We start from the raw sequence: 15,984 nt of genomic DNA, 5'->3' as shown, positions 1-15,984 counted from the left end.
ACACTAATATTAACTTCTTAAATGTGGAGTAAGAGTTGAATTTCTTTTATAGGCTTCTGTACAGGTGGTTTTTAAAAATCCTGCTGGTATATTTATTTATCTCTGCAGCCTTTACAAAGGGATTCCTGCAATGTGTCCCTTCAGAAACCAGAGTTTCAAATACCTGACTTATTAGCCTGCCTTCTTTCTCCTCAGCAATTCTCAAGGTTCAGGGAAATGTGTAAGATTCAACTTTGGCAATGGCTGGGGACCTCTGCCCCTATATGCTGTATTTATTCTTAAATGCTATTTCATGGAAGACACATTAATTAAACAGGAAACAGAAACATCAAATGTTTCATTCTATATTTTTAATTCAAAAATGTAAACAACATTTATATCGCATCACTCACATTTAAGTATTTACATAGCATTAACATAGAGGCAGTAAGAAATGTTGGTTTGCAGGTTAATGATCATTAAACTTGAAATATAAGGTGCCTTTCAACTATGTAGTATAAATGAAAAAGATAATTCAAAAGCTTAATGAAAAAATTATGTAATAAAAAATTATTAGCTACATAACTCAGAACTTACATTAAGTATATTTTGGATCCTACTAGTTTTTCCTTATTAAAAAAAAATACATGCCTACTGTCTTATGAAGCCTAAGTTTGCTTTCAATAAATCACCTTGTCAACATAACATGATGAATTTACAGTGTGTCTGTTATTTACAATCTTTAAACATAACAGGAGAGCAAAACTTTGATAGTGCTTTTAAAATGTTAAGTAATTTAAAATGTATTAAAGAAATATATTGGGGAAAATGTCACACATTATATCTTAATAAAGGCAAATGACATTTCCCAATAATACAGGTAAACAAAGGAGGACTATGTACCAAGTCTCGAGATGCCTATTAATCCAACAGTCAAACTCCACTGCCAAACAGGGTGAGCAATTAGATGAGGCAAACTGGGTCAGCAATATACAATTTTAAATTTCTAAGTAAACGTGAAAACACTTTTCAACATTTATTTATTTATTTATTTATTTTTCAACATTTATTTAACCATAAGATATGCAAAACAAAATGCTGAACTAAAAACTAGGCTTGAACTTGGAATCAATTTTTTCAATGTGAGAAAATGCAGGCAAATGCCAGTTTAAAAATAATGTACAGAGACAGATGATGGGGACTGTTTTGATTAGCACTAAAAGTGTTATACTGAAAGCAGCATTTAGGTTTTTTTGCCCTAATGTCAGTGCTGTCTAATCTATGAGTTGATGAATTAAATACCATACATAACAGAAAACAGTATTTTCCACTATGTCACATTATATATACTTTCAAAGCAAGTTATTTATCCAAAATTATAAAAATAAATCTTTCTGTAGGTTAAAAACAAATAAAAATATAATAATTTGTATTACAAGTTTTAAAAAATATGGCAAACTATCCTGATAATCACGACTTCTTTTGGCCATGATTATAGAGTCTGTAAGTTATCTATTCAATAAATTAAATCAAAAATCTCTGATCCACCAATGTTTTGGATGCTAAATTCTTCTGTCCTACTGTATTCCGAATAAATCTAAAAATCTGGAAAAAAATGAAAACAATTCAGAATTATAAAAAATATAAGGAAAATGAAAGACACGAATCAAGTCTCTAAATTAAACTGGCCTCGAGCTAGACCTCCAGTGAATGGGGCTCTAAGTGCTGCTCACACCTGGCATCCAGGAGATAGAAATTTTAAGTGTCTCCCTACTGGCTTCCTTTCACACTTGCTCAAGCAACTCATGTCCTCGAAAGACTCCAGCATTTCACTGACCCTGACAGAGTGCAGAATGACAGTGGCAGAAATGCTACTCTTTTGGATAGGGTTAACCACATTCTAAACCTTCACAAATTCCTAGTGAGAGTTGACATTTACTTTCTGCTATAAAAATAAACATCTACTTCCAACACTTCCCCCTTAAAAAGAACCCGAGAGAACACTACCTCTTGCTGCAGGTACGTAAGGAAGGCTGCTGAAACAAAACTCTGGCAAGCCAGGTCCACGACACAGAAGAACAGCAGGTCGTAAATAAGGAGAGTGGCTTCGTTTCCGTAGTACAGAACACTGCTGAAAGAATAACCTTCATCTGTTAAAAAAAAAAGCAATGCATAAGATACAAATTAGAAATTGAGTAATAAACTAAACCTGTGATAAATTTCTGGTGACAAAGGTTGGATATTTAAAAACGGCATAATAGAAACTAGTTACTACTTATAATACTTCATGGCTTACAAAAAAAATAAACAAAGGATATTAAAATTTGCTAATCTGAAAGGTGAGTCAAGGAACTCTGCTCATAAAACCCAGTTTTAACATTCGCACCAAGGGTTGGTAATTGCTAGCGCTGTAAGTATATCAAAGACCAAGTAATGAATATCCTCTGTTTATATAACTAAAGGCTAAAGAATCTTAGAAAGATTCTTAGAGTTAAAAAAGTAAAACAAGACCAACAAGGACTAGAACAGTTCATAGTGCGCTATAACCTGTGTTTCAAATAGTCCTCCAAGGTTCTGAGATCTCCTCTCACTTCACAAGGAGAGGTTTTTTTTACTTTTGGGGATCTGAATGCCCTTTTAAGATCCTGATGGAAGCTACAGACCCTTTCACCAGGAGAAAAAACAAGTACACATACACAAATCTTGCCCACAATATCAGGGAGGTCCAGAGAACCACTGAAACTGCCAGGGACACCCATTAGGAGCTCTTTCATACAAGAGACATCTGGCGTGCTGGTGATGTCCCGTCCTTACCAAGCCAAGCAAGAGCTTATCAGTCACATTAGAAGTGGCACAGACATTTCTTAATGATAAGAAATCATGTTTAATCACTATTCCCATTACAGATATCTGCAATTTTGAAGAATTTGCAAAAAATGAAAATTAGATGTTAAAAATTAATCACGAATGTTATTCTTCAAGTGTTTTTCAAATATATCTTTCTGATTTCAGAGAGGAAGGGGAAGGGAGAAGGAGAGAAACATCAATGCTGAGAGAGTCATTGACCAGCTGCCTCCTGCACACGCCCCACTGGGGATGGAGCCCGCAACCAGGGCATGTGTCCCGACCGGGAATCGAACCGAGATCTCCTGGATCCTAGGTTGATGCTCAACCGCTGAGCCACGCCGGTGGGGCAGTGTTTCGTAGTTTGCTACTGAATGAACATTCCAGTAAAATTGGAATTTGTTTGCTCTCTCTTCTCTGTGTGCCACTGCTTTTGAAATTCAGCCTTTTTACTTTCTTGTAGAATAACTATCTTTTATGTATTTTTTTCTTGCTACATGACATGATAAAATAGAAAACAGAAAACTACTGTAATTCCATGAAGTTAACTGAATTCATTATGTTTCTTTTTTAATAACTACGAACACTTTTTCTTCAAATTTGAAAACAGTAATCAAGTCCAGCAAAGGCAGCTGGAGGTACCGTTGTAAAAGATGCTTTTTTCCATTGGCTCCATGAATTCCATTCCAAGAATTCTTTCAAGAAGCAATTTATCTTTTATAAAGTAGTCCATTTCCTTATGAACCTAATAAAAAAACTACAGTCATTAAAAAAAAATCACATTAAAATAAATATTTACCATTTTTTTTAAAAATGAAAGAAAACAAATAATTAGTGGTACAGAAAGAAAATGTTTTTCAGAAAGACAATTTACTCCACTGGGCTTTATCATAAAATTCCTTTTAAAAATATTTAAAATTTTAAATCCCCTTAGTAGTATTTAGGGCTAGATATACTGGGAATACAACCATAGCATAACATATTTTATAATGAATAATACTAAGATTTTGGTAACTGGCTAACAAAATTCCAGTATAGACATATTTTAAGGTAATTGCCAATATGCTAATAGGGCTGTAAAATCTCATTTTACTTTTATATAACCTACATCTATCCTTAGGCCACAGTATTAATTTTGACAGCAAAAAAAAAAGGGGGGGGGGATTTCCTATCCTTAGTCCACCACCTTGCTTAACTAAAGAAATAACTGATATTCCTGGTTAACTTTTTAAAAACTGCATTTTAATTCTAGCTTAAAAATAAATGCTGACATACATACATGATCGATGAAAGAGCCAAGAAATTTATTCATAGCATGATATGCTTTTATACTCTGCTCAAAAGTACTTGCTGATGAACTCAAGAGTCTAGCAGGGCCATTTTTCTAATGTGAAAAAGAGACAAGAATAAATGCAAATGTCTTACATTTTTGGTATTTAAACAAATGAAATACTGGCAAAATATATCTTAATTACAGTGCATACAAACCCTTGTTAGAGTCTCATGAATTCTGTCATAGTGCTGTCTCATCTGGCTAGAAATTGCAATCTGAAAGGTCTGACCCTCTGTGTTGGGTACCAAGCCTCTCTGGCTACACAAATTTTCCTGAAAAGTTAAAGGATTTAAATTAAGTCAAGATTATGAAATTTTCTCCTGTTAATAAAAAACAGCAAACATTTTTCTTTTAGTTGGTATCACATATTACAAAATTCAGAAGCCAAGTGAAATTTTACTGAAACTGTACTTGAGACAGAGGCTCCCACATTACCCAGGGTCCCCCGTGTCCTCTAGGCCTCACTGATTTCTGTTTGTCAGACTCCCTGAAGGACTCCACCATCTCCTTTACTCTGCCCCACTCTGTAAAAATCCATAGAGTTCATCGTATACTGATACTCGTGGCTTTCTTTATGATTAACTTTATTGCTCTTCAATGCATGTCAAACAGTCAAATCTTAGAATTGACTATTTTTATAAACACAAATGGTCCTTTTTTTTTCTAAATACTTTTAAAACACTTTAGTTAATTCCAAAATAAGGTAGTGATATGTGACCCACCAGGTAACGCATGGACCAGATATGCATTCATTTTGCCCATATATATGGCATAAAATTGGGATCATACCAATTTTTAAAAATATTTTTATTGATTTTTAGAGAGAGGAGAAGAGGGGGAGAGAGAGAAACATCGATGTGAGAGTAGAACAATGATCAGCTGCCTCCTGCATGCCCCCTGTTGGGGATGGAGGCTGCACCCAGGCATGTGCCCTGACGGGGAATCAAACCAGAAACCTTTCGGTGCAGGGGTGATGCCCGACCAACTGAGCCACACCGGCCAGGGCCCCAATTTCTTTTTCATTAAACATTTTATCTTGAGCAACTCTCCATATCATTAAATATTCTACAAAACATGATTTTAAATGTCTACCTAAGATTTTACTGTACAGGTAAACCAACTTATTTAATATTCTCTCATTTTTACATGTTTTTGCCCTTATAACCCATGACGAAGATCCTGAACCCAGTTAGCTATTCACACTGCTAATTATTTCTTTGAGTTAGATTCAAAGAATCAGCGAGCCAAAAATAGTAAACTTTTAAATAAAAGTCCTTGGTATATACCACCAAATGCTTTCTAAAAGGTTTATAAAAATTTATCTCAAGACCAGTAGTTTTATAGGTGCCCATTTCACCATATCTGTGATGATATGAAGTAAAAGCTTTAAAAAAAAATTAAGAAAAAAGAATGCTAATTTGAAGGGGGCAAAAATGTTATTTTTTATTATTATTTTTTAATCCTCACCTGAGGATATTTTTCCATTGCTTTTCAGAGAGAGTGGAAGGGAGAGAGAGAAACATCGATGTGAGAGAGACACATCCATCGGCTGCTGCCCGCATGGGGATGGAGCCTGCGACCGAGGTACGTGCCCTTGGCTGGAATCAAACCCGGGACCCTTCAGTCCTCAGGCCGACACTCTCACCACTGAGCCAAACCAGCCAGGACAAGAATGTTATTTGTACATTAATTTCTTTGATTATTTATGAGCTAAATATTTTTTAGAGGTTTGTCTCTTCTGTTTCTTGTTTATGTAGTTTAAAAAATGTTTTTGCCATTTTTCCACTGAGGTTTTAACTCACTGTTTGCTTACTCTGAGTTTTACCCTAGTCTGCCACACCTCTCACTTATATGACTGTTGGGTACATAAATGTCCTACAGCAATAAAGTCAAGTCAGTGGACATTTCCCTTTGGGGCTCTTTATTCTTTGTGCTTAGCATGTTATCTCCCAGTCTGAAATTCTCTCCTAGGTCTTTACAGTTTCACAGTTTACATTTCACTTTTAAATCCAGGTGTAATTTCTAGTAGTTAACCAACTTATCCAGTTAAATGTATTAAGAAAATCATCTTTGAGATGTGTCATTGGCATGCATTAAATTCTTACAAGCCATAGGTATAGTCCCTTTTTCAATAAATCCTCTTGTATTTTCCTCTTAGGTATTTATTTACCAGTTTTGCTTCACCTATCCTTCCAATTTCTTTTTTTTAAAAGCAAACCCCAGATATCATGTCATTTCACTTGTAAATACTTCCGTATGTATCTCTAATAAGGTCTTTTTAAAAAATAAGTTTATTTTTCAATTACAGTTTACATTCAATATTATTTTGTATTAGTTTTAAGTGTATCTAATAAGGTCTTTAAAAAGAGCCATCATGGCATTTTCATACCTAATAAGATTAATCTCCCTTAATGTAATTTAATATATAGTCCATTAAATCTCCCAGATTTTTTCCAAAGTTTTTTTATAGTTGATTTGTTTGATCAAGATCCAAAGTCAACACATTGTATTCAATGGTTTTGTTTCTTAACCATCTTACTATCTAACAGTTCTTCCATCACTACCACCACCCCCCTTCTTTCATTTTCATGTCTTTCACTTGTTGGAGACACTGGTCATTTGTCCTGTGAGACATCTCACATTCTGAATTTGATTAACAACTTCCTGTGATATTATTTAATTTCCTCTCTATCCCCTCTATTTCCTGTAAACTAGTGGTTAGATCTAGAGGCTTCACTATATTCAGGTTCAATTTTCTTAGGCAAGAACATTTCATGGGTGATATTATGTACTTCATACTGTGCCATAACAGGAAGAACATATTGTCAGTTTTTCTAATTTTTACTTGTAGTAAGACTGAGCCAGTGCATTCAGATTATGACAGCCTGGTTCCTCATTATGAAGTTCCCTGCACACTCTCCTTTAACTGTTTCAGCATCCGTTGATGACTGCAGCCTGTAGGCACTGATCCGTTAGTCATTACAAAATGGTGACTTTCTAACTCAGAATTCCCTTTACTTCCTTATAAAGGAAGAACTTTCCACATGAATTATTCAGGTTCTCTGAAATACAGTTCATATAGGAACCGCGGGATGAAATTGGTTCTTTCCCTTTATCAGTGTTCAGGGTAATGAGCTAGTATCCTAGCAGCCTTCAAAGTAATCAATGAGGATTAAAAAATATATATTATTACAAATCCTAGGTTAAGAACAGAGAACCTATCTTTCAACTTAAAAAGGTGTGAAATGCATTCATACCGCTTCTCTTTTAAGATTCATGTTCATCTCGTCCATGTTAGTATCTGCGTGCCCGTGTACCGATCTACCGTGGATGTAATACCCGAAGCATTGGTGGGACAACAGAAACACGGATATCTAGAAGAGAAAACAACGGGGAGCGACTGGCAGCTCGTCTGCAAAATGGTGAAAATTAACTTTTTCTTGAAATTGCTTCATTTCCAAATAATAAGGGTTGAATTCTTGGAAAAGATATAAAGAAGGTAATAAAGTAATAAGGGTAGTGAGGGGATTTTAAAAAGCAGGTGGAAGGGAAAGGAAGGAAGAGGGTTGACATATGAAAACTCTCCTCGGCTGGGCGAACTATTTGGTAGCATAAGGAATTCACAGTTAAGAAACTGCAAATAAAAATGAAAAAAACAAAGACAGTAAATATTAACTTGTAGCTCATTATAACTTAATCTCTGGAGTTAACCACCAGTGGAAATTAGACTATAATCCAATTATACCAAATCACTTTTAGAGCCTCTTTTAATGTACTCATGACCTTTAAACAGGGAAAGTAACAGTTGCAGGATAAAGTCAGAAAGTACTTACATTGCTCATACAGCATAAATCAACAAACTGTCGAATTTTATCTTCTATAAATCTCTCATAAAAGACAGCAAAGAACACGATCTGAAACATTAAGCCAAGTTCATGCTTATTAGCTCTTAAGATTTAATTTTCTTTTATAGCCACAGTGTAGTATCTTAAGACAAAAGAAATTCCAACCAAGAACACAGTGGCCTCTAACAGTTCCTATGGGATAAAATCCTACTTATCATTTCTGATTCTCTGTCAAAGAAAGAAAGGTTTGGGAACTGTGTTAAGATTTATTGATGGCAATGTATTTTGAATTTTAAAAACTTTTTCTGTGTCATTAAAACAAGACATGAAAAACATGAGAGAAGGAAGAAAGGGTTTTTACAATTTAGTATAAACCACCGTATCAATGGCCAGAATTACATCTTGTTCTGTGATTCTGCCCATCTCCTAAATTCCAAGAGCCATTAGAAAAGTTGCTGTTTTGCAAATTAACCTTCTCAGACAGAGAAGCACATAAAAAGCATATATCAAACATTCTACTTCAACTACAGATAATGTGTTAAATATTCAAATGGAATGGTTTCAGGTGTTTTCCAGATTTAATAATATATAAAGGGAAATTTTATAAATCAAAAAAGTTCACACTGTAGTCCTTCCTAGATGTGCTTCAGAGAAAGGTAACACTACCTAACTATCCAATTTAGAACTGTCCCCGCTGTCTCTGCCGCCTCCATTCCTAACTTCCACTCCCCTCGCCTCACTCACTCTCTCACCTCCCTGCTGATGCCCTTTGCAGCACCTGTCACATGTGTAACTTGGTCATGTTACAGCGTATCTCTGAGCTCAGCACGGTATCTAGGACATAAAATGCACTCAGATACGTGAACAAATAAATAAAATGGCAGCTGATTATGTTCCTAAATACTCTATGTAGATATTTTTTTAAACCCCTTTAAAGATCATGAAAAATAGCAACATTAAAAGTTTAAAAATTAAAGGATACCACTTAAAAGTTGAAGAAGCTGAGTTCAGGGAACTAAAAGGCACGAACACTGAAGCCCCTGATGAGACTCAAGGGAAGTCTGTGCAGGCAAACACACGGGACCGCAACAGGCTGCTGCGGGCCCTGCAGGACGCCTGAGGAACAACGCCGGCCACCTCAGAGTGGCCCAGGGGCGGACCACCTTCCCACTGGAAGGACACGGCGCGGGGAGCAAGGGCAGTGAGACGGGGTGAGGTGCTGGTGCCCGAGGCTGCTCCTCCCCTTCTCCTTACCCCTCAGTGACAGACCCCTTCTCTGAGCGGGCACACTGCTGCCCGGGCGCAAGATGCCAACGCAGTGAGGTGTGGCCATGTGCCTAGGTTCTGACCAAGGAGGTGCTGGCACTTCTGAAAAGGCTCTGTAGCGTCAAGTTTTAACAAGTCTTGGCAATTGTACAATGCAACCAACTAACCCAGCGCCTGGATTATAACATTATGCAAGAATCAGTTATTAGTTCTTGTTCTAGAATTAGGTATTGTTGTTGTTTTGTTGTCAGAAATCAGAATGTGGTCAATGTTTGAGGATAATTATATGTAAATAGTTATAAAAATAGAGGCAACGTTGCTTAAAGTATAATCTCCTGGTACCTGTACAATTCCAATCACTAGCCAGAGGGCCGCAGACACTGCGTATCTCAAAATGCGACTATAAGGAGGAATGTAGCTGGATGGGTCTCTGGAAAGACTAGAGGACGAATCCATTAACGCTAAGTTCTTGAATCCCACAACCTGCAGTTAGAAAAAAAAAAAAGTAACTTACACAGACAAGAATGAAGACTTCTCTAGTTTAAACATGAGATACTCCTCCCTACTCCTTCCCTTAAAAAATGAAAATATTCAAGTTCATACAACAGTGGAAAATCTAGATAAAAACACTTATCCAGTATTTTTAATTACAGAGCACTTAACAAAAATATTTAGCTAGTTCATTTGGCATTTTCTTCATTATGAATAAAGGCAAATACAGCCTCATCACACACTGAGAAAGCTCAAAAGTTTGTCAGAAGAATAAAACTTTCTTCAGAAAACTACCGACGAAAAAACTAACATTTCATGAGATTTTAAGATATGCCAGACACTATGCAAAATACTTTTTATGGTAAAGAAATCTATGTGAGTGACTTTATCACATCCAGTGTTTTCTAAACTTCCTTGAATATAAACTTCTTTCTCATGCAATGCTTTCTAGAGCTTTAAAAAACACCATTACAGATAAAAGTCTGAGGTAGTGTCCACTGTCCTTGGCGCACACACTCTGGTTTAAAAGAGGAAAGAAAGGAGGGGGGGAAGGAGAGGAAGGAGGGGGAGGAGAGAAGGAGGGAAGGGGGGAAGGGGAAGGGGAAGGAGGGGGGAAAGGGGGAAGGAGGGGGGAAGGGGGGAAGGAGGGGGGAAGGGGGGAAGGAGGGGGGCAGGGGGAAAGGGGGGAAAAGGGGGAAAGGAGGGAAGGGAGGGGATCGGGGAGGCAGACAGACCTAAGGCTAATTGCTGAGAAAACCTGTGGCCGTACAGCTTCCATAGTCCAGTCCCACGTTCAGGACCGAATACTCTTTAATAAGGCACCCAGACCCACGGATAACTAACTGTGAGGGCATTTCCTCATTCATGTGTCCTGTTCAGCTCTTAACACGGAACACAGTTCATAGCAGGGGTTCAGTAACAACGTGCAAAATTGCAACCCTAGAACAGTGGTCATAATACAGGAGTGAGAATATGAATCATGGAGCAAAGGGGATTTTTCAAAATACAGACACCAGGGCACACCTCAGAGCCATGAATCAAGCAGACTCTGGGGGAGGTGAGGCACGGGTGTTCTGTAAAAGCCTCCCCAGGGGATTCTGCTGCAAGCCAGGGGTTTAAAAGCCACCCCTTGCCTAGAGAAATCAAATCCAAAGAGACAGAAAAGAGAGTGGGGGTTTCCAGGGGCTGGAGAGGGTGGATGGGGGGCTGTTTAAAAGGGTACAAAGTTTCAGTTTTGCAAGATGAAGAGAGTTCTAGAAATTGCACAACACTGTGAATGTATAGTTCATTACTGAACTGTATACTTAAAAATGGTTAAGATGGTAAATTTCATGGTATGTGTATATGACCATGATTTTTAAAAAGCCGTTCCTTTTTTTAACAGCTTGAGCAATAGTTCAACCTCTAGAAAACTCTTCTGCTCACATGAAAACTTAGCTGGAATTAAATTAAATTAACGTTTAGGTGGCACCCATACATTGCAAATAGTTGCACACGTCAAACAGCTGTTACCTCCAGCAGGAAGAGGACCACAAGCACTTGGAAGACGGGGTTAGTCTTTCTCACAGTCTGAATTTCATTCCATTCATTTGCTACGAAATACGTTCTCCATATGCTCACAGGGACGGTGGCACTCCGCACGCCACCCTCGCCTGTGGGAGACAAACGCATCAGAGGGTTTCTCACCTCCCTCCGCAAGGGAGCAAAAGAGCCTGGCACGCGCGGCCACCTCGCTCACCTTCCACAGCCCTAAGCACCTTGCCCTTCGGCCGCTCCCAGTCGATGAAGAACACGTCCACGGTGACCTGGGCCGCGAGCTTATGCAAAAACTGCAGAGCCTGAGGACGACAACAGACACCTAGGAGCTTCTGCTCAAACTGACTTATGGAACAAGACTAATTCCTTTTCGTCGTTGTTGGTAATCCTCACCGGAGGATATTTTTTCCATTAATTTTTTTAGATGTTAATTCAAACATATTTATGGCTTCTTAGAAAAAGTTATTCAAGCCAGATTTTCAAAATGAGCTATTATACATAAAAGTAAACTTCCTATGTAAAATACAGTAATTTGTGCTTTCTCTCAAAATCAAACTAAATTCTACACCAAAGATTTTAAAAGTATGTACTTTAATTTTAAGGACTTAGAAGTTTATTAGCAGGCCCTTTACATTTTTTAACCTGTCCTTTGAAACCTACCTTCAGAGCAAAAGCACACCCCACGTAAGTGACAAAGCGCTCTTCCTGAGCCGGCACTGGTAGCAAAACAGAGACAGACTTCTGTGCCTGTAACAAAAATTCCACCATTAAACATAATCATGTAAGCTTTTTACTAAGCATAACTTTTAACCCACAGAAAACACACAGAGGAAGGTAGTAATGCTCTCAATAAACCCAGCACACTCAGGGAATGGTGAGCTTAGCACTTGCCTCAATACTCTTGATCAGAAACACTCCCAAATAAAAGTAGCTCCTTTGTAAAGAGCACTTACCAGTTATTCATGCATTGGCATTCAGGTTAAATTAAAAAACTCACTTACTTTGAAGAAAATAAGCCAATAAAGACCTGTTCCCACAGTGATGGTAACAAATACGTTGGCCAGATCACCAGCATAGTATACCAAGAATTTCATAACTGTCTGCAATTTAAAAAGAATTACAGTTGTTACAGACTCAATGTATTTCTACCAGCACTTTTAATAACACATTGCTACCAGTTTCTCAAGCTTGCAGCCTTATTTCCTGGATCGATTAGAAAGACCAACTGCAGCCGCTCCTAGATGCCTCGTGGGCCCTCACCTTTGGTCCACTCCCGCGGCCTGTGTCCTATGCAGCCTTCCCCGCCTGTCGCCACCTGAGAAAGCTAGAGCTGCTTCCTAACCGTCTCCCGGTCGGAGCGCCTCTCCTCAGTCTAGCCTCCACGCCGCCAGTTAGCTTCTGACACATAAAGTGGACGGATGGGTAGGCTGTGCTACTCTTCCTCAGTGACTCCTCCCTAAGACAAAATACAAATTCCTGACCTACAGGGTCCTTCACAACCTAGGCCAAAATGACCTTTTCAGCTTCGTCTGCCAATTCCAACCATTTAATGATTTACCACTCCACACTTTCACCTCAAATACTCTGTGGAATGAAATGGGTATTGTTTCATCAGATACTCTTCCCTGACTCTCTCTGTGAACTCTTGAGCTCTGAGGGTAGAGGCAAAGCCTGTCTCTCTCACTGTCACACGCCCCAGCACCTGGTAGAGGCCAGGTCTCTCTCACTGTCACATGCCCCGGCACCTGGTAGAGGCCAGGCCTGTCTGTCACAGGCCCTAGCACCTGGTAGAGGCCAGGCCTCTCTGTCACACGCCCCGGCACCTGGTAAAGTGCCAGGCACTCAGACTGTGGGCCCTCGATGACTATGTGTGGAATGCACAGATAAAAATACACCGGTTACAGTCCACTTCTCTAGAAAGCCTTCCACAACTACCCTAAATAGTAAATAAACAGTGAATCAAAGCCCACTCCCAGATTGCCTGGCATACTGGCTTTGTAGTCACGAAGATATCCCACCACAAACATGGTAGATGTTGTTTTTTCGTTTTTCTTAACCAGCTAAATGGAAATATTATTACTGAGTTGCTATAAAAATTAAACGAGCATAACATTTACTTAATGTCTGCCAAAATTTCACCTGTGGAAAGTGGGAATAATAATACCCAACTTCATACGGCTATTGCAAGGACTGAATGAATTATACATGTAAAGTTTTAAAATGCCTGGCACATACTAAATATTCAATAAATGATAGATAATAAAAAAAAAAAAAATTAAACGAGAAGTAAAACTGAAAAGTTAAGAGAATAAAACATGGGAGAGTATTTTTCAAACTTGAGATAGGAAAGGCTTTCTTAAGCAAGGTCCTAAAAGCACATCATATACTGTAGTATGAAAATTATTCAGGCCTGGCCGGTGTGGCTCAGCAGATGAGCATCGGCCTAGGATCCAGGAGATCATGGTTCGATTCCTGGTCAGGGCACAGGCCCGGGTTGCAGACTTGATCCCCAGTGAGGGGCATGCAGCAGGCAGCCGATCAATGACTCTCACTCATCACTGATGTTTCTCTCTCTCTCTCCCTCTCCCTTCCTCTCTCTGAAATCAATAAAGATATATTAAAAAAAAAACCAACCAACCAACCAACAAACAAAAAACTATTCAGGTGTGACAGTATCAAAATTAAGACTTTCTGTTAAACACAGGAACACAGAGATAAAACAACAGATGGGTCACACTTGGAGAAGAAGTTTCAATACCAAAAACCAAAAGGGGACTCATATGTAGAAAATACAAAACAAAACAAAACACACGACACCATTTTAAATAAGTAAGAACAATTGGAAGTCTAAGAGAAAAATGGGCAATAGATAAACAGAAGGGAAAATCCAACGAGTAATGAAGCCTATGAAGAGTAATCAGAGAAATAAAGATTGAACCAACAATGACACACCACTTACACCACAAACTGGCAAAAATGGAAAGGCTGGAAAAATACCAAGTGTTGGCGAGGCTGTGAGGAGGCAAGACCAGCACTGCCGGTGGGAGGCAGACTGGAGTGCAGCAATGTGGGAGGGAAAGGAGGTGTGCATGTACCTCTCTAGTCATATACCCCTGAGAAACCCCAGAGTGACTTTTTACTCATCCGCTAGCTGTGTCTTATTAGGACATAAAATAGTCAAAGATAAAAATACACTTAAAAGCTCCTGAGACCATACCTGTGAATCAATCACTGGACTTCCAATGCGCCTCTTCCATCCCGCTGTCTTCAAAAGGGATGCTAAAACAGCTAGCCCACCCAACACACCCAAAGCAATCTAAAAAAAAACAAAAAAAATTTAGGAATTTATGTAATTTCCCTCATCAATGTTCAAAAGTACTATAAATAGAAAGTATAAAAGTACTCAAAAAATGGGAGTGGATGGTATGCTCAAAGAATATAGGAGCCGCCTGGCCGGGTGTGGCTCAGTGGTTAAAGTGTCGACCTAGAATCCAGGCGATGAGGGTTCGATTCCCGGTCGGGGCACATGCCCGGGTTGCGGGCTGCAGCCGATCAATGACTCTCTCATCATTGATGTTTCTATCTCTCTCTTTCCCTCTCCCTTCCTCTCTCTGAAATCAATAAAGATTAAAAAAAAAAAAAAAAAAAAGTTTAAAAAAAAGAATATAGGAGCCAAACTGAAGGGACCCTCCCAGGGGCCAAATCTGGAACAATTTGAGCAAGACAATAGATAGTAATGGAATATAATCACTAGAATAAATAAGTATCCACTAGTCCATACTGATTTAAATAACTAACTGACAAATAAATCAATGTGGGCAAAAGAACAGCTCTTCTTTGAAGTAGAATTCCAATGCAGAAATATAGAAGAAATGATGGAAACAGAAAATTACCACCACACAAATATCACAGTTAATACTTTTTACAGGAAAGAATTGTCAATAGATGCCAAAATTAGAGGGCAAAAGGATAGTAAGTGTGATATCTGCATAACCCCAAAGTATCTCTTCCTAAGATATTTATCAATTATAAATGGCACATACAGTAGAGAACTCTGCAGATAATCATCTTAGCCATGTGGTCAAAGTTAGTATCAGTAATGACATACTGACATGCAGTATCTTCTGACATGATTCCCTGAGAAGGGCATAACATCATCTGTGGTATCTGTTCTAAAACTACATTTAATCGTGGGAAAATATCAGATAAACCACAATAATCCACCAGTTCTCTCACAAGTGTTAGGGTCAGTCATGAACGACAACGAACGACTAAGAAACTGTCACAGATCAAAGGAGATGTGACGGCTCAAAGCAATGTGCAACCCTGGATTACATCCTAGAACAAAAAAGACTAGTAAAAAAAGTGTGAAATTCAAAGATGAGTTAATAGGACTGTATCAGTATTAATTTCCTGACAATGATCACTGCACTATAATTACATGAGATGTTAAAATCACAGGAGGCTGGGTGAAAAATATGATGCAGATCTCTTTATTTGGACCACTTTCCTGTCCATCTAAATTTTTTTATTTAAAAAACATACTGTAAATATTTTAACAGTTTAAAATAAACTCACATCTGTCTGGATATGCGCGTCTCCTTGATTCATTTCATATTTGACTGAGAAAGAAATCTGATATTTAAAAGAAAGCAAATTAGTCATACCGAAAATATATAATACAAACCT

The 15,984-nt window shown here is 38.2% G+C and overlaps 1 protein-coding gene across 4 annotated transcripts in view; it reads right to left on the bottom strand.

Annotated features, from left to right (window-relative positions):
* Window positions 1–329: 329 nt before the first annotated feature.
* The window catches only part of TMEM67 (transmembrane protein 67), a 32,412-nt gene continuing 16,757 nt past the window's right edge, over window positions 330–15,984 (bottom strand). For 3 of the 4 annotated variants that reach the window (XM_081116445.1, XM_081116442.1, XM_081116444.1), the window contains exons 15-28: window positions 15,874–15,930; window positions 14,513–14,611; window positions 12,297–12,395; window positions 11,956–12,042; window positions 11,498–11,597; window positions 11,272–11,411; window positions 9,610–9,750; window positions 7,990–8,070; window positions 7,414–7,530; window positions 4,312–4,428; window positions 4,103–4,207; window positions 3,466–3,568; window positions 1,987–2,129; window positions 330–1,584 (exon numbers count right to left, since the gene is read on the bottom strand). In XM_081116445.1, the coding sequence (XP_080972571.1) occupies window positions 1,504–1,584; window positions 1,987–2,129; window positions 3,466–3,568; window positions 4,103–4,207; window positions 4,312–4,428; window positions 7,414–7,530; window positions 7,990–8,070; window positions 9,610–9,750; window positions 11,272–11,411; window positions 11,498–11,597; window positions 11,956–12,042; window positions 12,297–12,395; window positions 14,513–14,611; window positions 15,874–15,930 (1,470 nt within the window). In that variant the 3' untranslated portion in view covers window positions 330–1,503. The remainder of the gene's footprint in view (window positions 1,585–1,986; window positions 2,130–3,465; window positions 3,569–4,102; window positions 4,208–4,311; window positions 4,429–7,413; window positions 7,531–7,989; window positions 8,071–9,609; window positions 9,751–11,271; window positions 11,412–11,497; window positions 11,598–11,955; window positions 12,043–12,296; window positions 12,396–14,512; window positions 14,612–15,873; window positions 15,931–15,984) is intronic. The other variant, XM_081116443.1, reaches the window with a different exon arrangement.

Source organism: Miniopterus schreibersii (genome assembly GCF_964146895.1).
Source record: "Miniopterus schreibersii genome assembly, chromosome: 17".
NCBI lineage: Eukaryota > Metazoa > Chordata > Mammalia > Chiroptera > Miniopteridae > Miniopterus > Miniopterus schreibersii.
Note: the sequence above shows the minus strand (reverse complement) of the source record. Positions and strands in the feature narration are given on the sequence as shown.